Source organism: Symphalangus syndactylus, chromosome 17 (assembly GCF_028878055.3).
Source record: "Symphalangus syndactylus isolate Jambi chromosome 17, NHGRI_mSymSyn1-v2.1_pri, whole genome shotgun sequence".
Classification (NCBI taxonomy): Eukaryota; Metazoa; Chordata; class Mammalia; order Primates; family Hylobatidae; genus Symphalangus; species Symphalangus syndactylus.
The window spans coordinates 15,627,437-15,647,474 of NC_072439.2; the positions used below are offsets into that span (position 1 = coordinate 15,627,437).

Genomic DNA, 20,038 nt, shown 5'->3' on the forward strand with positions numbered 1-20,038 from the left:
TACCCCTGACAGGCCACAGGTTCGGGGGGGCGTGGTCAGGCTTGCTGTTTCGCGGAGTCCGGGCCAATCCTCGTGTTAGCTTCCAAGTGGGGCGGGGACAGTATCGAAGGTGTGACCAATCTCGTTTTCAGAGCCTGAGTTGCGCGAGCCGCCAAAAAATGTGGCCAGCCTGGGGGCGTGGCTGTCAAGATCTTGTCCAATCCTAGAGTGAGCCCAAACTCAGGGGCGGAGTTTCATGATCCCGGAACCGGTGGTAGTGTTTGGGTTGGAGGAGAGCACGACCCAGCCCTGTGGGGTGGGGTCTAGCGGGGTCAGCGACCAATCGCGTCGAGGTCAGTGGGGCGGGGCCCTCCCGGGGGCGGGGCCTGCGCCAGTTCCGGGCCGCCTGGTGGCGTGGCCGGGCTTGGACAGCGGCCTGGGACATGTCGGCGCTGCCGGCCCTGTAGATCCAGGAGGCTAACGCACACCTGGCGGCCGTGCACCGGCGCGCGGCGGAGCGCACGGTGCACGCCCAAGCCGAGCACCTGGCCCTCCACGACCAGCAGCTGCGCGCCGCCGTAGACGAACTGGGTCGCGCCAAGGACCGGTGAGGCCCGGGGCCGGCCAGGTGGACTTCACCGAGGCGTAGGCGGAGGCAGAGCCGAGGCTGGAAAGCGAGGAAGGGCAGGGTGAACCGTGTGCACTTGTATGGAAGCTAGACTGAGTATGGGATTGACAAAAACATCAAAAAACTCGAATTAGTAATCAGTATGTAAAGTTGAGAGAAGTGACACAGGTGTGGACCTCTAACTTCAAACAGGCCCACTTTCCCACAGGTGCTGAGCGACGCAGGGACCACAGACAGCCCAGCGTAGGCACTGGGAGCAATAGCAGGCTCTTCAGCAGGGGAGGAGGGGATCGTATCAGCATTTTAACTTTTAAAATTTATTATTTTTTTTTGAGACGGAGTTTCGCTCTTGTCGCCTAGGCTGGAGTGCAGTGGCGTGATCTCAGCTTACTGCAGCCTTCACCTCCCGGATTCAAGCGATTCTCCTGCCTCAGCCTCCCGTGTAGCTGGGATTACAGGCGCCCGCCACTGCGCCCGGTCAAGTTTTGTATTTTTAGTAGAGACTGGTTTTCGTCACGTTGTGCAGGCTGGTCTCTAACTCCTGACCTCAGATGATCCGCCTACCTCAGCCTCCTAAAGTGCTGGGATTACAGGCGTGAGCCACCGCATCCGGCCTAAAATTATTTTTGAGGCAGGGCCTCACTCCTATGCCCAGGCTGGAGTGCAGCCTCGACCTCCGGAGCTCAGGTGATTCTCCCACCTGTCTCCCAAGCAGCTGGCACTACAGGCGTCCACCACCACGCACGGCTAATTTTTTGTATTTTTTTGTAGAGACAGTTTTGCCATGTTGCCCAGTTTGGTTTTGAACTCCTGGGCTCAAGCAATCCTCCCACCTCACCCTTCCAAAGTGCTGGGATTACAGGCATGAGCCACCACACCTATCTCTTTTATTATTTTTCAGACAAGGTCTTGCTCTTTTGCCCAGGCTGGAATGCAGTGGTGCGATCTCGACTCACTGCAGTCTCACCCTCCCTCCTCAGCCTCTCAAGGAGCTGGGATTACAGGCGTGCGACAGCACACCTGGCTGATTAAAAAAAAATCCTTTAGAAATGGGGTCAGACTATGTTGCCTAGGCTGGCCTTGAACTCCTGGGCTCAAGTGATCCTCCCGCCTCAGCCTCCCGAAGTGCTGGGATTACAGACACGAGCCACCATGCTGGCCCATGTCAGCATTGTTGAAGAGTCCCTCTAACAGCTGAGGATGAAAGAGATGAGACAGGCACCCAGGGAGGTGGGAGGAGCTGGGTCTCAGGTGGGAACTATTAATTCAGAGCTAATTGGACATACTCATTTTTACTGAGCACCTGCTGTGTGCCAGGCACTCATCCATTCATCTTCATTGAGCACCTACTATGTGTCAGGCATTCTGCTGGGTACTGGAGCACATCAGTAAGACCTACTTAGCCTTGCCCATTGGGCATCCACAGACCAGTGGAGAGACAGCCATGTCACTGGGAAGTTACATCATCGGTGGCCAACGGCTGTGATGGAGGGGCATATGGGGCTCTGAGGGATCTCAGAGGGAAGGCTTCCCAGAGGAAGAGCCTACTAAGAATAGATGGGAAAAGATACTGGAAAAGAAGGAACTGCAGGAAGAGCGAGGGGACGAAATGAGGGTTCTATAAGAAAATGCCATAAACTGGCCGGGCGGTGGCTCATGCTTGTAATCCCAGCACTTTGGAAGGCTGAGGCAGGCAGATCACCTGAGGTCAGGAGTTCGAGACCAGCCTGGCCAATATGGCGAAACCCTGTCTCTACCAAAAATATAAAAAATTAGCTGGGTGTGGTGGCACGCACCTGTAGTCCCAGCTACTCGGGAGGTTGAGGCACGAGAATCGCTTGAACCCAGGAGGCAGAGGTTGCGGTGAGCCAAAATTGTGCCACTGCACTCCAGCCTGGGCAACAGAGAGAGACTCTGTCTCCAACAACAAAAAAAAATGCCATAAATTAAGTGGCTTAAACAAGAGGTTTGTTTCTCAGCGTTCTGGAGGCTGGACGTCCGAGAGCAGGGTGCCAGCATGGTTAGGTTATGGGAGGGCCCTCTTCCAGGCTTGCACATTTCTGGCTTCTCTCTGCGTCCTCACAGGGCAAAGAGAGCCAGGAGTTCTTTTGTATCTCTTCATATAAGCACACTAATCCCATCATAGAGACCCCCACCCTGACAACCTCATCTAACCCTAATCACCTCCAAAAAGCTCCATCTCTAAATACTGTTCTGCTATGGTTAGGCTTTGTGTCTCCACCCAAATGTCAACTTGAATTGTAATCCCATAATGCCCACGTGTTGCGGAAGGAACTGGTGGGAGGTAAGTGAATCATGGGGGATGGATTCCCCTTCATGCTGTTCTTGTGATAGTGAGTGAGTTCTCACGAGATCTGATGGCCAGGTGCAATGGCTCACACCTGTAATCTCAGCACTTTGGGAGGCCGAAGCGGGCAGATCACCTGAGGTCACGAGTTCGAGACCAGCCTGGCCAACATGGTGAAACTCTGTCTCTACTGAAAAAAAAAAAAAATTAGCTGGACATGGTGGCACACGCCTGCAGTCCTAGCTACTGGGGAGGCTGAGGCAGAATTGCTTGACCTCGGGAGGCGGAGGTTGCAGTGAGCCGAGATCACACCACCGCACTCCAGCCTGGATGATAGAGCTAGATTCCATCTCAATGAATCAATAAGGGAGATCTGATGGTTTTATAAGGGATTCCCCCTTCGCTGGTCTCTCACTCTCTCTCCTGCTGCCCTATAAAGGGTGCCTTCCATCATGATTGTAAGTTTCCCGAGGCCACCCCAGCCATGTGGAAATGAGTCAATTACACCTCTTTATAAATCACCCAGTATCAGGTATGTCCTTAGAGCATGGTGAGAATGGACTAATACACCTCCCATTGGGGTTAGGACTTCATCATATGAATTTTGCGGAGACAGAAAGATTCAGTTCAGGCCAGGTACAGTGGCTCAGCTTGTAATCCCAGTACTTCGGGCGGCCAAGGCGGGCGGATCACTTGAGGTCAGGAGTTCAAGACCAGCCTGGCCAACATGGCGAAACTTTGTCTCTACTAAATATACAAAAATCAGCCTTCCTTCTTTCTCCTTTCCTTTCCCCTTTCCCTTTCCTTTCTTCTCTCTTCTTTCCTCTGTGGCCCAGGCTGGAGTATAGTCAACTCGCTGCAGACTCCTTGCCTCAGGCTCCCGTGATTCTCCTACCTCGGCCTGCGGGCTGCCTGGGATTGCGGGCACGCGCCACCACCCCTGCCTGCTTTTTGTCCTTTGGCTGGAGGTGCGGTTTTGCCATGTTGGCCACGCTGGTCTCCAGCTCCTGACCTCGAGTGGTCTGCCTGTCTCGGCCTCCCGAGGTGCTGGGACTGCAGACGGAGTCTCGCTCACTTGGCGCTTGGTGTTGCCCGGGCTGGAGTGCGGTGGCGTGGTCTTGGCTCGCTGCAGCCTCCGCCTCCCAGCTGCCTGCCTTGGCCTCCCAGGGTGCTGGGATTGCAGCCTCTGCCCGGACGCCGCCCCGTCTGGGAGGTGGGGAGCCTCTCTGCCTGGCCGCCCATCGTCTGGAATGTGAGGAGCGCCTCTGCCCGGCCGCCCCGTCTGGGAAGTGAGAAGCGTCTCTGTCCGGCCGCCCATCGTCTGGGAAGTGAGGAGCGCCTCTGCCTGGCCGCCCCGTCTGGGAAGTGAGGAGCGCCTCTGCCTGGCCGCCCCACCTGGGAAGTGAGGAGCGCCTCTGCCCGGCCGCCCCATCTGGGAGGAAGTGAGGAGAGTCTCTGCCCGGCTGCCCCGTCTGGGAGTTGAGGGGCGCCTCTGCCCGGCCACCCATCGTCTGGGAGGTGATGGGCACCTCTGCCCAGCCGCCCATTGTCTGGGATGTGGGGAGTGCCTCTGCCCGGCCGCCCCGTCTGGGTTGTGGGGAGGGCCTCTGCCCGGCCGCCCCGTCTGGGAAGAAGTGGGGAGCGCCTCTGCCCGGCCGCCCCGTCTGGGAAGAAGTGGGGAGCGCCTCTGCCCGGCCGCCCCGTCTGGGAAGAAGTGGGGAGCGCCTCTGCCCGGCCGCCCCGTCTGGGAAGAAGTGGGGAGCGCCTCTGCCCGGCCGCCCTGTCTGGGAAGAAGTGGGGAGCGCCTCTGCCCGGCCGCCCCGTCTGGGAAGAAGTGGGGAGCGCCTCTGCCCGGCCGCCCCATCTGGGAAGAGGTGGGGGGCGTCTCTGCCCGGCCGCCCCGTCTGGGAATGGGAAGTGAGGAGCGCCTCTGCCCGGCCACACCGTCTGGGAAGTGAGGAGCGCCTCTGCCCTGCTGCCCATCGTCTGGGATGTGAGGAGCGCCTCTGCCCTGCTGCCCCGTCTGGGAAGTGAGGAGCGCCTCTGCCCGGCTGCCCTGTCTGGGAAGTGAGCGCCTCTGCCTGGCCGCCCCGTCTGGGATGTGAGGAGCGCCTCTGCCCGGCCACGCCGTCTGGGAAGTGAGGAGCGCCTCTGCCCGGCCACGCCGTCTGGGAAGTGAGGAGCGCCTCTGCCCGGCCACGCCGTCTGGGAAGTGAGGAGCACCTCTGCCCAGCCGCCCATCGTCTGGGATGTGAGGAGCGCCTCTGCCCGGCCGCCCCGTCTGGGAGGTCTACCACGGAGGCCAGACGCAATGTGGGGGCTGGACGTGGTGGCTCACGCCTGTAGTTCCGGCACTCTAGGAGGCCGAGGTGGGTTGATCACTTGAGGCTAGGGGTTCGAGACCAGCCTGGCCAACGTGGCGAAACATATGAAAAATACAACAGACCAACCAACCAACCCAGCAACAACAAAACAGGTCTACCCTGGAATCATACTCTAATTTTTTCCATTTTCCTCCCTTTCTGATCCTTTATCCCACTTTCTTTTTCTTCCTCTTCCTTCTCCTTCTTCTTTGTCAAATAGAGGATTGAGTTATTATCATTGATCCATACAAAGTCCCTCTCTCATTTATTTTCTTTAATTCCCACCCCCCATTTCTATTCCCCGTATTCCCATGTGCAACCTTCCTAATATGTTTGATATGCATCTTTTTGTTTGTATGTATTTTTAGAAAATGTTTTTGTGTGCAAAAAAAATAAAAAAAATTTAAAAAATACAAAAATCAGTCGGGCATGGTGGCGCATGCCTGTAAACCCAGCTACTCGGGAGGTTGAGGCAGGACAGTTGTTTGAACCTGGAGGCAGAGGTTGCACTGAACTCCAGCCTGGGCAACAGAGCGAGACTCTGTCTCAAAAATTATAATAGGCTGGGTATGGTGGCTCACGCCTGTGATCCCAGAACTTTAAGAGGGCATGGTGGGTGGATCACGAGGTCAGGAGTTCGAGACCAGCCTGGCCAGCATGGTGAAACCCCGTCTCTACTGAAGATACAAAAAACTAGCCGGGCGTGGTGGTGGGCACCTGTAATCCCAGCTACTAGGGAGGCTGAGTCAGGAGAATCGCTTGAACCCTGGAGGCGGAGGTTGCAGTAAGCTGAGATCACGCCATTGCACTCCAGCCTAGGTGACAGGGCAAGACTTCGTCTCAAAAAAAAAAAATAACATAATATAATAATAAAAACAAACACTCTGTTCATAACCAGGGAGGACCCTGAGGCAGTGGTGAGGAATGCGGGCTTTATCCCGAAGGTGATGGGGAGCCTCTTGCGGGTCCGGAGCAGGGAGGAGCAGGTGCTGTGGTCCTCAGTTCCGTAATCACCTCCTCTTGCCTTCCTGCCAGTGAGATTGCCACACTCCAGGAGCAGCTGATGACCTCAGAGGCCACTGTCCACAGCCTGCAGGCCACCGTGTACCCGGGGGACGAGCTCATTAGGCAGTTGCAGCCCCGGGCTGAGCTGCTGCAGGACATCTGCCGCCGCCGGCCACCCCTGGCCACGCTGCTGGATGCCCTGGCTGAGGCTGGGTGTGTACCTCTTCCTTGCAACCCACCAGGGCCTAACACATCATATCCCCACTTTTGAAATTAGGAAACAGCCTCAGAGGTCCAAGAGCTTGACCAAAGTAACTCAGCTGTTAGGTAGCAGAACCAGGTTGGTATGATTCTTCTTCAATATCCTGCCAGTTATATGGGCAAGTGGCCTCAAAATCAACAAAAGACAAGTAGAGGTTGACATGCATCTATGGAGAGAGGCTCAAAAGGAAGAGTTTATACACAAGAATAGAGCAGAAATGTTCTGGAAGTATGTCTGGCGGTGTGAAGTAGGAGGGGGCACACCAGGTTTCACCTTGGTCAACTGAATCTATAATTCCAACTTGGGCCTCACCCCTGAGCTCCAGACTTAGCTATCTGTTTTTCTCACTCTGATATAAAATCCATAGGGCAGGACTTAATCTCTAGGTTGTTCACCACAAATTAAAGCAGAGTCTGGTTTATAGTAAGTACTTAATAAATAAATAAATAAATAAATAAACAAACAATCAAAGAAGCTAAAGAAACATTCTACACTCCTGGGGGAAGGGATTACCATGAAATGCCATCTGTCCTTTTTCTACTTTTCAGTATTTGGGGTGTTCTTCATTGAAAAAGATTAGCTTCTTGAATGTTCCAGAAAGGGAGGGAGAGGGAGAGAGAGAGGAATAGATAGAAGTTTCGTATTTTAACTATGGTTCAATTCTAAGCATTCTAAAATTGCATGCAGTTTTTTTAAACCATGAATTACAAGGGTGTTTAATTTCCAAATTCATGTAGCTTTTTGTTAATCTCTTCACTATTGCCTTCTAACTTTAATTGCTTCATATTTAAATTATAAATTATATGGTGTGGATGGTACCAATTGTTTTTAAGTCTTCTGACTTGCTTTATGAATTAATATATAATTAATGTTTCTCCCACAGTCCACATATGCTTAAGAATATAGAATATCTAACTATTGGGTACAAAGGTCTATATTTGTCCATTACACCACGTCCATTCACTGGTTATTCAAATCTACATATGGGGATTCTGTGTAACTTACTTATGGTAAGCAGGGTATGGTGAAATCTCCAAATACGATGGCACACTTGTCAATTTCTCCCTGGGGTTTTATCAGTTTTTCTTCTGTATTTTGAGGCTATTTTGACAGGTACATAAAATATGAAAATTGCTACATCCTCCTAATTAACAGTCACTTAGCATCAAGTTCTTACTAATGCTTTCTGTTCCAAAATCCTTTTCTGTTTGATACTGAAGCTCCATCACTTGTGTTTGGTTAATGTATACTGGCATATCTTTATCACTCTCTCTCGTTTATAAAAACTTTCAATCTTCTCATATCCTTATATTTTAAATATGATAGATTAAAACAGCTGGATATTCTTTTATTAGTTCCATCTCTCCAATTGGTAACTTTAGTCCATTTACATTTGTTGTGACTGATTTATGTGGACTTCCTTCAATCACCTTTAGAACTTCTATTTCTCTCACTTTCTAATATAACTTTAATAGATCCTCCTGGGATTCCACTAAGACATATTTTAGACCTCATTCTGATCTCCCTCCCTCCACAACCCCACCAACTTCTGCCCTATCATCTATCCTCATGTCTCTCTGTGAAACATACTGACTTACTTTTGGGAGATAATTGTCTAACCAATTAATTCTTTCTTCTGATGTCTAATCCATCCACTGAGTTTTTTATTTCAACAATTACATTTTTTATTTCTTTATTTCATTTTATTCTGAGACGGAGTCTCACTCTGTCACCCAGGCTGGACTGCAGTGGCATGCACGTGCAGCCCTTGCCTCCTGAGCTCAAGTGATCCTCCCTCCGCGGCCTCCTGACTAGCTAGGACAATAGACACGTGCCCCATACCCAGCTTTTTTTTTTTTTTTTTTTTTTTTTTTTTTTGGTGGTGGTGTTGGGGTATTTTTTATAGAAACGAGTTCTCACCATGTTGCCCAGGCTTGTCTCCCCAACTCCTGGGCTCATACCATCCTCCCACCTCAGTCTCCCAAAGAGTGCTGGGATTACAGGTGGGAGCCACCAGACCCAGCTATATATTTTCCTTCTGTAAGTTCTATTTCATCCATTTTCTTTTCAGGTCCTCCTCATCATTCCTGGTGGTCTTAGTGCTTACTCAATTTTATGAGTCCATCTTTCTTTTATATTAGGTTTCACATATAACTATTGTCTCACAATTCTAATATTTGAAGTCTGTGTTCTGTATCTGATAATTCCAAAACCTAGTCTTTGGGAAACATATTCGTTGTTTCTAACAATTCTTAAATATGTTGGGTTGAGAGTAGGTGAATGCTATGATTTGACTGAATTCATATTTGCCTGCTTTTAATCTTTGGGAATCCTACGGGCTTAAGTTAGAGATGTTTTCCTACAAAAAGTTGCTGTGTCTGCTTCTGATGAGAACTCTGGGTACAACTAACATGAGACCACTTTACCACCATGCATAATCCTGACATTCTCTTGGAGCATCTCAGCATTACACAAGGTTCTCAAATCTGGCTCCCCAACCTTGCTCATTTATACACAGAAGACTAGACTGCTTAGTATAGGTGGTGACTCGGTTCCTGCTACCCTGGAAAAAACAAAACAGATCTCTCATCTGAATGTGATCACACACTAGGAAATTCTGAAGGTGAATAACTAGAGGCTGTGGGCAGCAGGGAAAGATAGGTGTCTTTCCTGACCATAGAAATAGGTCAGAAGCTGCCCTAAAGGCTGTGTGCTACAGCATTTCACTATTTAGCTCAACTACCATTCCCTCCATAAGTGTGAGTGGAAGTTGCTTAGAGCACCATGTTGCCTTTAAACGAAATCAGATTTTTGCTTAAAAGTCACAGTCATGGTAAAAAAAACAAAACAAAACAAAAACCTCTGGCTTTGGAAGGCTTTCTCAGTAATTAAGGTTACAGCCTGCATTTCATGTTAACTGAACAGAAAACCAGCCTCCAACATCCTTCTGCCCCATGGCTTTCTCTCAGCTCCTCTTGGTTGGGCCTAGGGCAGTCAGACTGTCTGGTTCCAATCCCTGCTCTGCCACCTGTGACCCTGGACAAGTTACCAACCTTCAGTTGCCTCATCCATAAAATGCAGATATTAATAATACCCTCTTTTAAAGTTATTAAGAGGATTGAAAGAGCTAATAAAAAGTAAAAAATAAAAAGACTTGGTCAGCATAGGCACAGAGGGAAAGAAAAAAAGTAAAAATAAATAAATAAAAAGACTAGTGCCTAGCACATAAAAGTTCATCAGGAATTAATTCTATAACATGAACTCAATTTTGCAAAACTTCAAAGTACATATAACTTTTACTACGGTATACATAACAATAATAAATTTACAACTGTAGACACGTTTCTCTACAGTAAATCTAAGAAAGACTAAACAGATACTAAATCATTAAGTGATTATCAGTTAGTAACTTTAATTTTCTTATACTTCTATATTTTCTTTAGATCATCTTTGTAACAAAAAGAAAACAAACCAAATGAAAATGAAATGAATTCTCTCAAAAAGAATTAAGACAGGAAGAAGGCTCACAAAGTAACATAAAAAATATCTTATGGTTTATGTAAAATTCTTAATAAAAGTACCTTCTTTGCTCCAAGCTGCACTCTGGCTTTGCCTTTGACTCAGGTGGCATTTATTTGCATGATGACTGATTCTATCGAGTATGCCCTTCTTCAGCCCTACAGGACGAACAAAACATCTCTAGAACACAGCAGCGTTCCTGATTCCCACTTGAGAAGGCCTAACAAAATGGCATATAACTTAACAGCAGCAGACCAGTGTTAAAAAATCTGGAGTCAAGGGGAAAAGGTAAAATTGGAACGTTTCCAGAATCTCACAAAAAACAACAAACCGATGTTCTAAGTGCCCAACGTGAGCAAATTAGATCCTTAAATAAAGGTCACTGTTAATGCCTATCCTAGCATAGATTCAGCACCAAGTACGATGTCATTTTACTGGTTTACCTTTTCCATTTTTTTTTTTTTTTTTTTTTTTGAGATGGAGTCTCGCTCTGTCACCCAGGCTGGAGTGCAGTGGCGCCATCTCAGCTCGCTGTAAGCTCTGCCTCCCGGGTTCACGCCATTCTCCTGCCTCAGCCTCCCGAGTAGCTTGGACTACAGTCGCTCGCCATCACGCCCGGCTAATTTTTTTTGTAGTTTTTAGTAGAGACGGGGTTTCACCGTGTTAGCCAGGATAGTCTCGCTCTCCTGACCTCGTGATCCGCCCGCCTCGCCTCCCAAACTGCTGGGATACCTTTTCCATTCTTGAAAGTAGGAGCTACGAAAAAACAAAAACAAACAAAAAACAAAACACTACACGTCTTTAAGAGAACCGTCTACTTACGATCTAACTTACATAATCAAAACACTCTATTGAGGGTGAAAATTGAGTATAATAAGAAAATAATCCCTTGTTTCGTGAGAAGTTCCATACATAATGCTCCTCCACCCAATACACACCTTAAAAAGAAAAAAGGAAACATATAAAATTATCTGGAGAATTATTCCTGCTTAAACAATCTCCATGTGGCATTATTAAGAAAGTATGCACACAGTCAAGATAAGAAGAGAACACGCAAACATGAACATACTTGTTAGGGATATAGGACTATGGGTAATTTAAAAATTCTAATGCTATTACTCTTATGTAATTGCTCTGAAATTCTAGTCAATTGTTTGAAATGGCAATCAGAACAGAATACTTTGAAATTTTTATGATGTCAAAAACTAAGAACGTGGCCCTAAATATTCCAAAGAATAGGGGCAGAAGAACCCATTTCCTTAAATGGCATTTGAGTATTCTTTACAATGGAAACTTTCTCTCCCATCCTGCGATGGCCGAGAGTTTTTCCTTTGACAATGGCACTGACCCTTCCCTACCCAAAATATGAACATCTGCATGGTTTCATGGTTCAAACTGTTTTTATCCATTCTGTTGTGAGAATCAAATGGTTCACACCATGCGGCTCCTCTCTGGGGCTCCTCAAGTCCTTTCTAGGTCTGAAGACTGTTCTCTGAACCAAAGACAACCTCTGGGGATGTACCAAATCTCCCATTAGAAAATTATTTAGATCAAGATGTTTTAACCTTTTAACTCTTTCTCAAACAAAATAATTTCATTCTCCTTTAATGTTATTTTACATTTCAAAATACCCAGATAGCATGCCTAAAGTAAAATCAAGGGAATGATAGTTTTAGAACAAAAACTGTGGTAATTTTGAAAACACAAAAGCTAAGACCACTGATTAGATCTAGGTGGACACCAAGTCCACCACAAACTGTTCTGTCCTCCGGGGCTCTGCCCACACCTTTCCCTTGCTTGAGATTCCTTCTGCTTCCAACCCTTCCAAATGCTGTATTTCCCCCCAGAAGACTTGCAAAGACCAGTCTAGCCTGTGCATCTTCCATTCCAGCTAACCAAAGGCATCCTTGCATTGACTAAACCAAATTATTTTCCAGAGAAGGCATCTAAAAACTTCTACTGTAGACCATTCACCTTAATAATTGTTATCATGACATTATTCAATAATAAAATGAGGGAAAGAAGTCCTGTTTAACTCCCTTGCCCTGGAGAATCCAAGCAAGTGTCCCACTTGCTTTGCCCAAACCCTGGGAACTTTCAAAGTGAAAGTTTAATGGAAGGAAAAGAAAATCTAAAAGAAAAACTCTCCAAAAATTTAAATTCAGATAAAGAATCATGGGATTAAAAATTTTTATTCTTTGTGTATTTGATTTCTGAAACACAGAAATCTCTCACTCCTTAAATCTGCCACTGGGCTAAGAGAGTATCGTATATAATGTGCACTCATTGATTTAATAGAATTAGAACATCCAGGCACTCACTTAGATTTTGGTTCCACAGCTGCTCAAAGTCTAGTCATTAGTTAATGAGTTAACACCACACTTGAGGTCGGGCACGGTGGCTCACGCCTGTAATCCCAGCACTTTGGGAGGCCGAGGCGGGCGGATCACGAGGTCAGGAGATCAAGACCATCCTGGTTAACACGGTGAAACCCCGTCTCTACTAAAAATACAAAAAATTAGCCGGGCGCAGTGGTGGGCGCCTGTAGTCCCAGCTACTCGGGGGGAGAATGGCGTGAACCCGGGAGGCGGAGGAGGAGGCGGAGGCGGAGGCGGAGCTTGCCGTGAGCCGATCCGGGCTGGGCGAAAGAGCGAGACCCGGTCTCCAAAAAAAAAAAAAAAAAACAAAAAACACCACACTTGATCTTCAAATTTTGGAGATGCTGATGGTAGACAGGAACTTGTTTTGGGAAAAGGAACTATGTGGTAGACATTGTTACCCATTATCCAACCATCACCACCTTTCCTTTAAAGTACCCCACTCTTCCTTTAAGGTTGCAGAGTCTCAGAAAGTGGGAAGAAAGGAAGTTTTTGCATTTTCAGGTCAAAAGACAGTACGTTTGTACGAGCACATAATACCTATGCAAATGTTTGTTGAAATCTAAACAGAAGACAGAAGTAGTTCTAGTACCTTCACTAGGTAAGTAAGATAAGTAAACTTTTCCTTAACATATGCTTTCGGCAGCGTTGACACCTAAAAGTGGTCGACTCTGCTACTGTATTAAATGACATTCATTTTGTCAATATGTGTTCCAAATTCTTACTGCTCTTTGTCTCCAAAGGGGGGTTCCTACTGAATATTGAGACAGTTCAAGAATACTAGGGAAAAAAATTCTAATAATTGAAGTAAGGGTCATCTAAGGATAATATGCCACATATACAGACACAGTAATATTTTCAACTTAAAAAAAATTCAGTTGTCAAAGCTGTACAGCAAACACTATCCTAAGCTTAGCCTCTTCAGGCATTTGCTTTATAATCACTTCAAAGAAAAGTCAGTCACAAAATGCCACATTTTGTATGATTCTATTTATATGAAATGTCCAGGATAGGCAAATCTACAGAGACAGAAATTAGATCAGAGGTTGCCAGGATCAACGGTGGGGGAGATGAGTACAGAGAGTGACTGCTAATGGGTACGGGGTTTCTTTTTGGGGAGAAGAAAAGGTTCTGAAATGAGGTAGTGGTAATGGCTGCATAACTCTGAGTATACTAAAAACCACTGAACTGTACCCTTCAAAGGGTGAGGCTTATCATATAAAAGCTGTATCACAATAGTTTAAAAAATGTTTGGGTATGTCAAGAAATAAAGAATAGGATCATAGCTCAAAGATACGGGATATAAAATAAATGGAACAAAACTGCTCAATAATCTATCTAGAATCACATAATGCTTAAGCTTTACCCTGACTAAAATTGCAAGCCTGGTGTTTTATTGGTATTTCACATTTTTTCATTCTTCCTAAGTCAGGCAATAATTCCTCCTCCTCACTTAATAGTTGACGATGAAGACCAAGCCATTTTGATTCTTCCTCCAATGAGCTTTCACATTTCATTCCTCCTTCCACTCCCACGACTACCACACCCATGTAGGTTCTCCTCACTTCACTCTAAGAAAACAGCAGGGCCTAAACAGGGAGAATTCAAACAAGTTTCTAGAAAGCCAAACTACTTTCTAGAAAGTCAAAGATAATTATATTTTTGCCATGACTGTAAGAATGCCCATTTCATTGCACACTTTCTAACATTTTTACCAATCTGATAAATAAAAGCTGGTACTGAGATGAAAAAAAGGCTGGGCACAGTGGCTCACACCTGTAATCCCAACACTTTGGGAGGCTGAGGTGGCCAAATCACCTGAGGTCCGGAGTTCAAGACCAGCCTGGCCAACGTGGTGAAACTCCGTCTCTACTAAAAATACAAAAATTAGCCAGGCATGGTGGCATGCGCCTGTAATCTCAGCTACTTGGGAGGCTGAGGCAGGAGAACTGCTTGAACCTAGGAGGTGGAGGTTGCAGTGAGCTGAGATCATGCCATTGCACTCCTGCCTGGGTGACAAGAACAAGACTTCATCTCAAAAAAAAAAAAAAAGAAGAAAAAGTTCCCATACAATATAATTTCTTCCATCTCTGGAAACAAATTCAGCAATGGGAACTGAAAGCCACTACGTGGAAGGTTTCAAGGATTTAGGTCTACTTATTGATGTCTAAAGCATTAGTTAAGTTAGAAAAAAATATGCACAGACACGCGCATGCACACACACATACCCCTATGTATTCAGTACCAGAAAACATGACTGACTACATGGGACAGTCATCCAACAGAAAGCACACAATAACTGAAGGCAATGCAGAGGAGCAAGTTATGACATGGATCTACAATACTGCTGAGTGAAAAAGCAGATTACAAACAAATATCTGATTTTTAAGGGAGAGGAAACATATACAAGCATAAGAGAAAAGAGATGAGCAGATGACTGGAAAGATACAAATTTCTGACAGTGGCACCTTCTGAGTGGTAGAATTATATAGGTACTATTTTCTAGTTTTGCCTAAAAGTTTTCTAAACTTCTTAAAATAAGAAGGTTTTGTTTTCCATATTATAAAATATCCATCACCCCAGGAAATTTAACCTTCAGCACAAATTCTACAACATGTTCAAAGTTTGTTCAGTTTAATATTTAAGAGACAATCTATTTTGAAAGACATCTAGAATGACCGATATTTAAACCTATGCATTAATATTTTTCAATCACATGTTTTAAATTTTGTAATTTTGATAAGGTTAAGCTTTAGATCCATCTTGAAAAGATAAATTTTCTATTTGTCTTTAAAATATTACCTACAGTATGCCTGTTTTTAAACAGTGAATGGTGCTCAAAAATTGCAATATAAATTCAGGCAGTGTTCCTTACATAGAATGTGTAAGTGCTTCTAATACTGCTCTTTTTCACTGGTTATGAGAACACAGAACAATTATCTAAGCATCTAATTATTCAAGTCCTTTGTTTCTCCTCCATTCTGCTAGTTTTTTACTAATTTCAAGGCCTGTGAGGATGAAGTTGTCTGCGACAGCTACCACAAAGGTTACTATAAGCAGACAAATTTCCAACAAGTTTATCACCACTACCATCCCTACCATAAAACTGTCTCAATCAAGGGCAACACAATTCAAGGTTAGCCAAGACAACCTCTCTACCTGTCATTGCTTAAGAAAAGGATTTTTTGGTCTTATTTAGAAATAACTTTCTGTATCTATTTTTCTCCATAAATCCACTGAGACCAATGTGTGCCTCTATCTCAAGCACCAGCAAGCAAAACTGCCTGCCAGTATGCTCAGTTTTTGTATCTTTCCAAATGTAGGCCACAGCTATTTTTGATATCATAATTTTTTGAAAACTGATGCACAAACTTCTTCTGGAAAGTTCAGCCGGGCACGGTAGCTCACGCCTGTATGTAATCCCAGCACTTTGGGAGGCCAAGGCAGGCAGATCACGAGGTCAGGAATTCAAGACCAGCCTGGCCAACATGGTGAAACCTGTCTCTACTAAAACTATAAAAATTAGCAAGGTGCGGTGGCAGGTGCCTGTAATCCCAGCTACTCAGGAGGCTGAGGCAGGAGAATCGCTTGAACATGGGCGGCAGAGGTTCCAGTGAGCCAAGATCGCATGACTATACTCCGGCCTGGGTGATAGAGTGAGACTCCATCTCAAAATAAAAAAAAAAAGAAAAAAAAAGAATTTCAGATATACAGCAGTTGTAATTCTTCTGAAGGCTGCTTATGGGACACATTACTTTCATATTTTGCTGTTCAATAAATGTGGGGTGGAGAATAAATTGGCAGAATTACCATATAAAATAAAATTCGAAGTCCTGTGACAACAAAAGAAACTTAAAATACACACGTACACACACACAGGCACACGGCTTTCCCTGCTAATCATTTTACAACCAAGCAGCTAACCCAGAGCCCACAAAAGCAGAGTAAAAATTCTAACACTTGGTAAAATAAAAATGCACATATATCCCTGTCATCTAAAAAAAATGCTTAAGTATGCAAAGACAGACAGCAATTACAGCTACTGAGAACATCACTGTAAGCAAACTGAGGCAGAGAAAACAAAGGTGCTGATGAGGATTTGAACCACCTAAGCTGCAGAAACCCACTGGATGGTTTCCTAGGTTCTGAGTCGGCATTATCTTTCAGAACGATGTTCTAGAAGAGATCACATAACACTGTTACAAAGGATCTGGAGAAAGGGACCCTGGCTTCATCACTCTGGCTCTCCAGTCATGCTTTACATTTTCACTTCTTACACTCTCTTTCATAGGAAGTCAATTTACAGACTTCCATCAAGCCCTTAGAGACCTTTTTGGACTCTCCATGACAAGTTCTTGATGTTATGTCTGCACTTTGGACAAATTCTTAGCAGTTAACTTACAAGGCAGTTAAGATTTTTGTTCAAGCACAATATAGCTAGAATAGGGTCATACATTCAATAAAACAAATACTTACCAAGCATTTATTGAGTGGAAGATAAAAAGCACAAAGCATAATTATAAAACATTCTCCCTTGCCACCATAAAAATTGTTTCTAAGCCTTACAGAATACAGCATAACATGACCAAAGCAAAAATAGTGAGGACTAAAGACGGGAGGAAGGGGAAATATCAGCATCAGCTAAATATGACCCAGAACAGCCTTGACGGTCAGACGTGTAAAGACAAATTGGGTAGGGTTAGGGGGTGGCTGTCAGGGGCACATTCTACAGGGGAAAAACAGCTGATACAGAAGCCTGAAAGGAAAAGCGGGCAGAGCACCTGGACATGACTCTTACTTGCTGCATCCATGGTACAATGCGCCTTTCCAGAACACAGCAGCGGTCCGGGGGAGAGGGATCGCTCAAACAGCACCAGAGGCTGCATTCCAACTTTTCCTCCATCCACGAGTCCGTTTTCATTGTTAGTTTCTCCTTAAAAACGATTGGCTGAACACGCACACGCGGGAACAAGGAAAACCTGACTGAAGAATGAGGCGTTTAAGCTTAAGGGCCTTGGATCCGGGCGCGGTGGCTCAGGCCTGTAATCCCAGAACTTTGGGAGGCAGAGATGGGTCATTTGAGGTCAGGAGTGCGAGACCAGCCTGGCCAACATGGCGAAACCCAGTCTCTACTAAACAACACAAAAGTTAGCCAGGCGTGGTGTCAGGCGCCTGTAATCCCAGCTACTCGGGAGGCTGAGGCAGGAGAATCGCTTGAACCCATGGCCTGTCAAGAGACGGAGGCTGCAGTAAGCCGAGATCGCCCCACTGCACTCCAGCCTGGGCGACAGAGTGAGACTCCATCTCAACAAGCGCCTGTCACCATACCCGGCTAAGTTTTGTATTTTTCGTAGAGACAGGGTTTTACCATGTTGGCCAGGCTGGTCTAGAACTCCTGACCTCAGGCGATCCAGCTGCCTCAGTCTCCCAAAGTGCCGGGATTACAGGAATGAGCACTAAGCCCGGCCAAAAAACCGAAAATCTTAAGGCCTTTCCCCTTCCCCGCCTGGGCTCAAACAACAGCCGGAGACGCCCTGCCACGCCCCGTCGCGGTCCGGGGGAGCAGGCTGGCCGACTGAGGGCGATCATGGGCCCCGAAAGGGCTGCGGGAGACGCGGGCTCCCACCTCGGGGCGCGGCGACTGGGGCGAGAGGAGCTGGCAGCCCCCAAGCCAGCCCCGTGCAAGGAGCCAGAGAGACGCGCCCTCCCCCTCCTCCCACCCAAGCCTCACGCAGCGGGGCGGGCCAGTCGCGGGAGAAAGGGGCGCGCTCGTCCCGCCCGGGGAACCGGGGCCTCTTCCGGGCAGGCTCCCCTTTGTCCCAGGACTCTGGGCGCCTCCTCTCCGCCCTCGCCCTGCCCCGTGAGGCCGTCACTGGGCGCCTCACCGTGATGTTGCAGTGGAGCCTGAGCTGCGGCGGCGGCTCCTGGTTCTTGTGGAAGATAGAGGCCAGCAACTTCAGCTTGGCCTTGAACCCTCACACGGACATTTTACTCTCACCTCTGGCGGGAGGGGCGCGGAAGGTGAGCCGGTCGGGAGCCGCTGTCATGGCCGCGACCACCCGCGGGACCTCTAGGCGGCGCTCTCGCGGCTCCGCCTCTCTCCGCTGCCTCCACTCTAGTCGGAGTAGGGCTAGAAAATGGCAAGGGGCACCGAGGCCTCTGCGGGGAGCTGTGTGGCGGCCTGGGCGGCTGCTCCCCTTGTAACAGACTCCACCGACAGGAGGCGCTGCTCCCGTCAAGCCGCAGCTTAAAAGGGCAACAGCACTACCGCCCCCACTACCGCCTGGGAAAGGGCTGCCCCTACCCGGCTCCCGTCCCTCTCGCCCCTCACCCCTCACCCCTCACACCCCTCACCCCTCACCCTTCACCCCCGCGCGCCCCGTGCGCACCCGTTTCGGCGGGTGCACGAGTCCAGAGCATGCGCGCGCTTCCGGCTGCCCCCTCCTCGCGTTGACCCAGCACTGTTGGACCCATCTGGTACGTTCTTCACACTCACGGACTGGAGGCTCTGGGCAGCACAACCAGCAACTTGTGGGTGTGTTGGGGTGGGGGTGGGGTGCAGAAAACCCCCAACTCTGTGTGTGTGTGTGTGTGTGTGTGTGTGTGTGTGTGTGTCTGTCTGTCTCCCAAGGGAACAACACTGCTGAGTTCAGGCTATTAGCTCATGGACTGTCAGCAAAATACAGTCACAAGAAGGCTATGTGCTGTTTTGTCTTTTGCGGTGACATCATGTTGCTTATGTTTTATGTTTTTCAGAGTTCATCAGTTTCGTTTGTTCTCAGTTAATATCCAGCTCAATAGATTGTGTAAGTAGAATACCCCCAAACTGAAACTCACCTACATAAAATATACTGAAAAATATGTCACCCACTTAAACTATAGTTGAAAATATGTACTCATTAGTTTTGTGTAGCCAATACTGGATAATGGGTAAGGGCACAGGATACCAGGGCTAGACTACCGTCTGGAGATCAGTGGCACGGTCTCGCTCACTGCAGCCTCAACCTCCCGGGTTCAAACAATCTTCCCACCTCAGCTCCCCGAGTAGCTGGGACTACAGGCATGCACCATCATGCCTGGCTAATTTCTTAAAAAAATTTTTTTAGGCCGGGCGTGGTGGCTCACGCCTGTAATCCCAGCACTTTGGGAGGCCGAGACAGAGGATCACCTGGGGTCGGGAGTTTGAGACCAGCCTGACCAGCATGGTGAAACCCCATCTGTACTAAAAACACAAAATTAGCCGGGCCTGGTGGTGTGCGCCTGTAATCCCAGATACTCGGGAGGCTGAGGCAAGTGAATCGCTTGAACCTGGGGTGGCGTCGGTTGCAGTGAGCCGAGATCGCGCCATTGCACCCCAGCCTGGGCAACAAGAGGGAAACTCCGTCTGAAAAAAAAAAGTTTTTTATTGAGGTGAAATTCACATAATATAAAATGAACCATTTAGAAGTGTACACAGCTGGGCAAGGTGGTTCACGCCACCAGCACTTTGTAATTCCAGCACTTTGGGAGGCCAAGGCGGGAGGATCACTTGAGCCCAGGAGTTCAAGACCAGCTGGGGCAACATGGCGGGACCCCGTCTCTACAAAAACTTTAAAA

General features: G+C 47.3%; 2 protein-coding genes across 2 annotated transcripts; one reads left to right on the forward strand and one right to left on the reverse strand.

Annotated features, from left to right (window-relative positions):
* The first annotated feature begins 422 nt into the window (after positions 1-422).
* On the forward strand, positions 423-10,077 carry VMAC (vimentin type intermediate filament associated coiled-coil protein). Its single transcript, XM_055249909.2, is given in 3 exon segments — positions 423-586; positions 6,314-6,496; positions 9,989-10,077. Coding segments are annotated over 3 exon segments (360 nt in total). The 3' UTR covers positions 10,002-10,077.
* Positions 10,078-16,118: 6,041 nt separating this feature from the next.
* Positions 16,119-18,731, reverse strand: LOC129466416 (putative ubiquitin-conjugating enzyme E2Q2-like protein). The gene is made up of 3 exons (XM_055249908.2): positions 18,441-18,731; positions 17,224-17,425; positions 16,119-16,618 (listed from the first exon to the last, which is right to left on the reverse strand). The coding sequence occupies exons 1-3, from the start codon at positions 18,487-18,489 to the stop codon at positions 16,606-16,608; spliced, it is 264 nt and encodes an 87-aa protein (XP_055105883.1). The 5' UTR covers positions 18,490-18,731; the 3' UTR covers positions 16,119-16,605.
* Between the last annotated feature and the right edge of the window lie 1,307 nt (positions 18,732-20,038).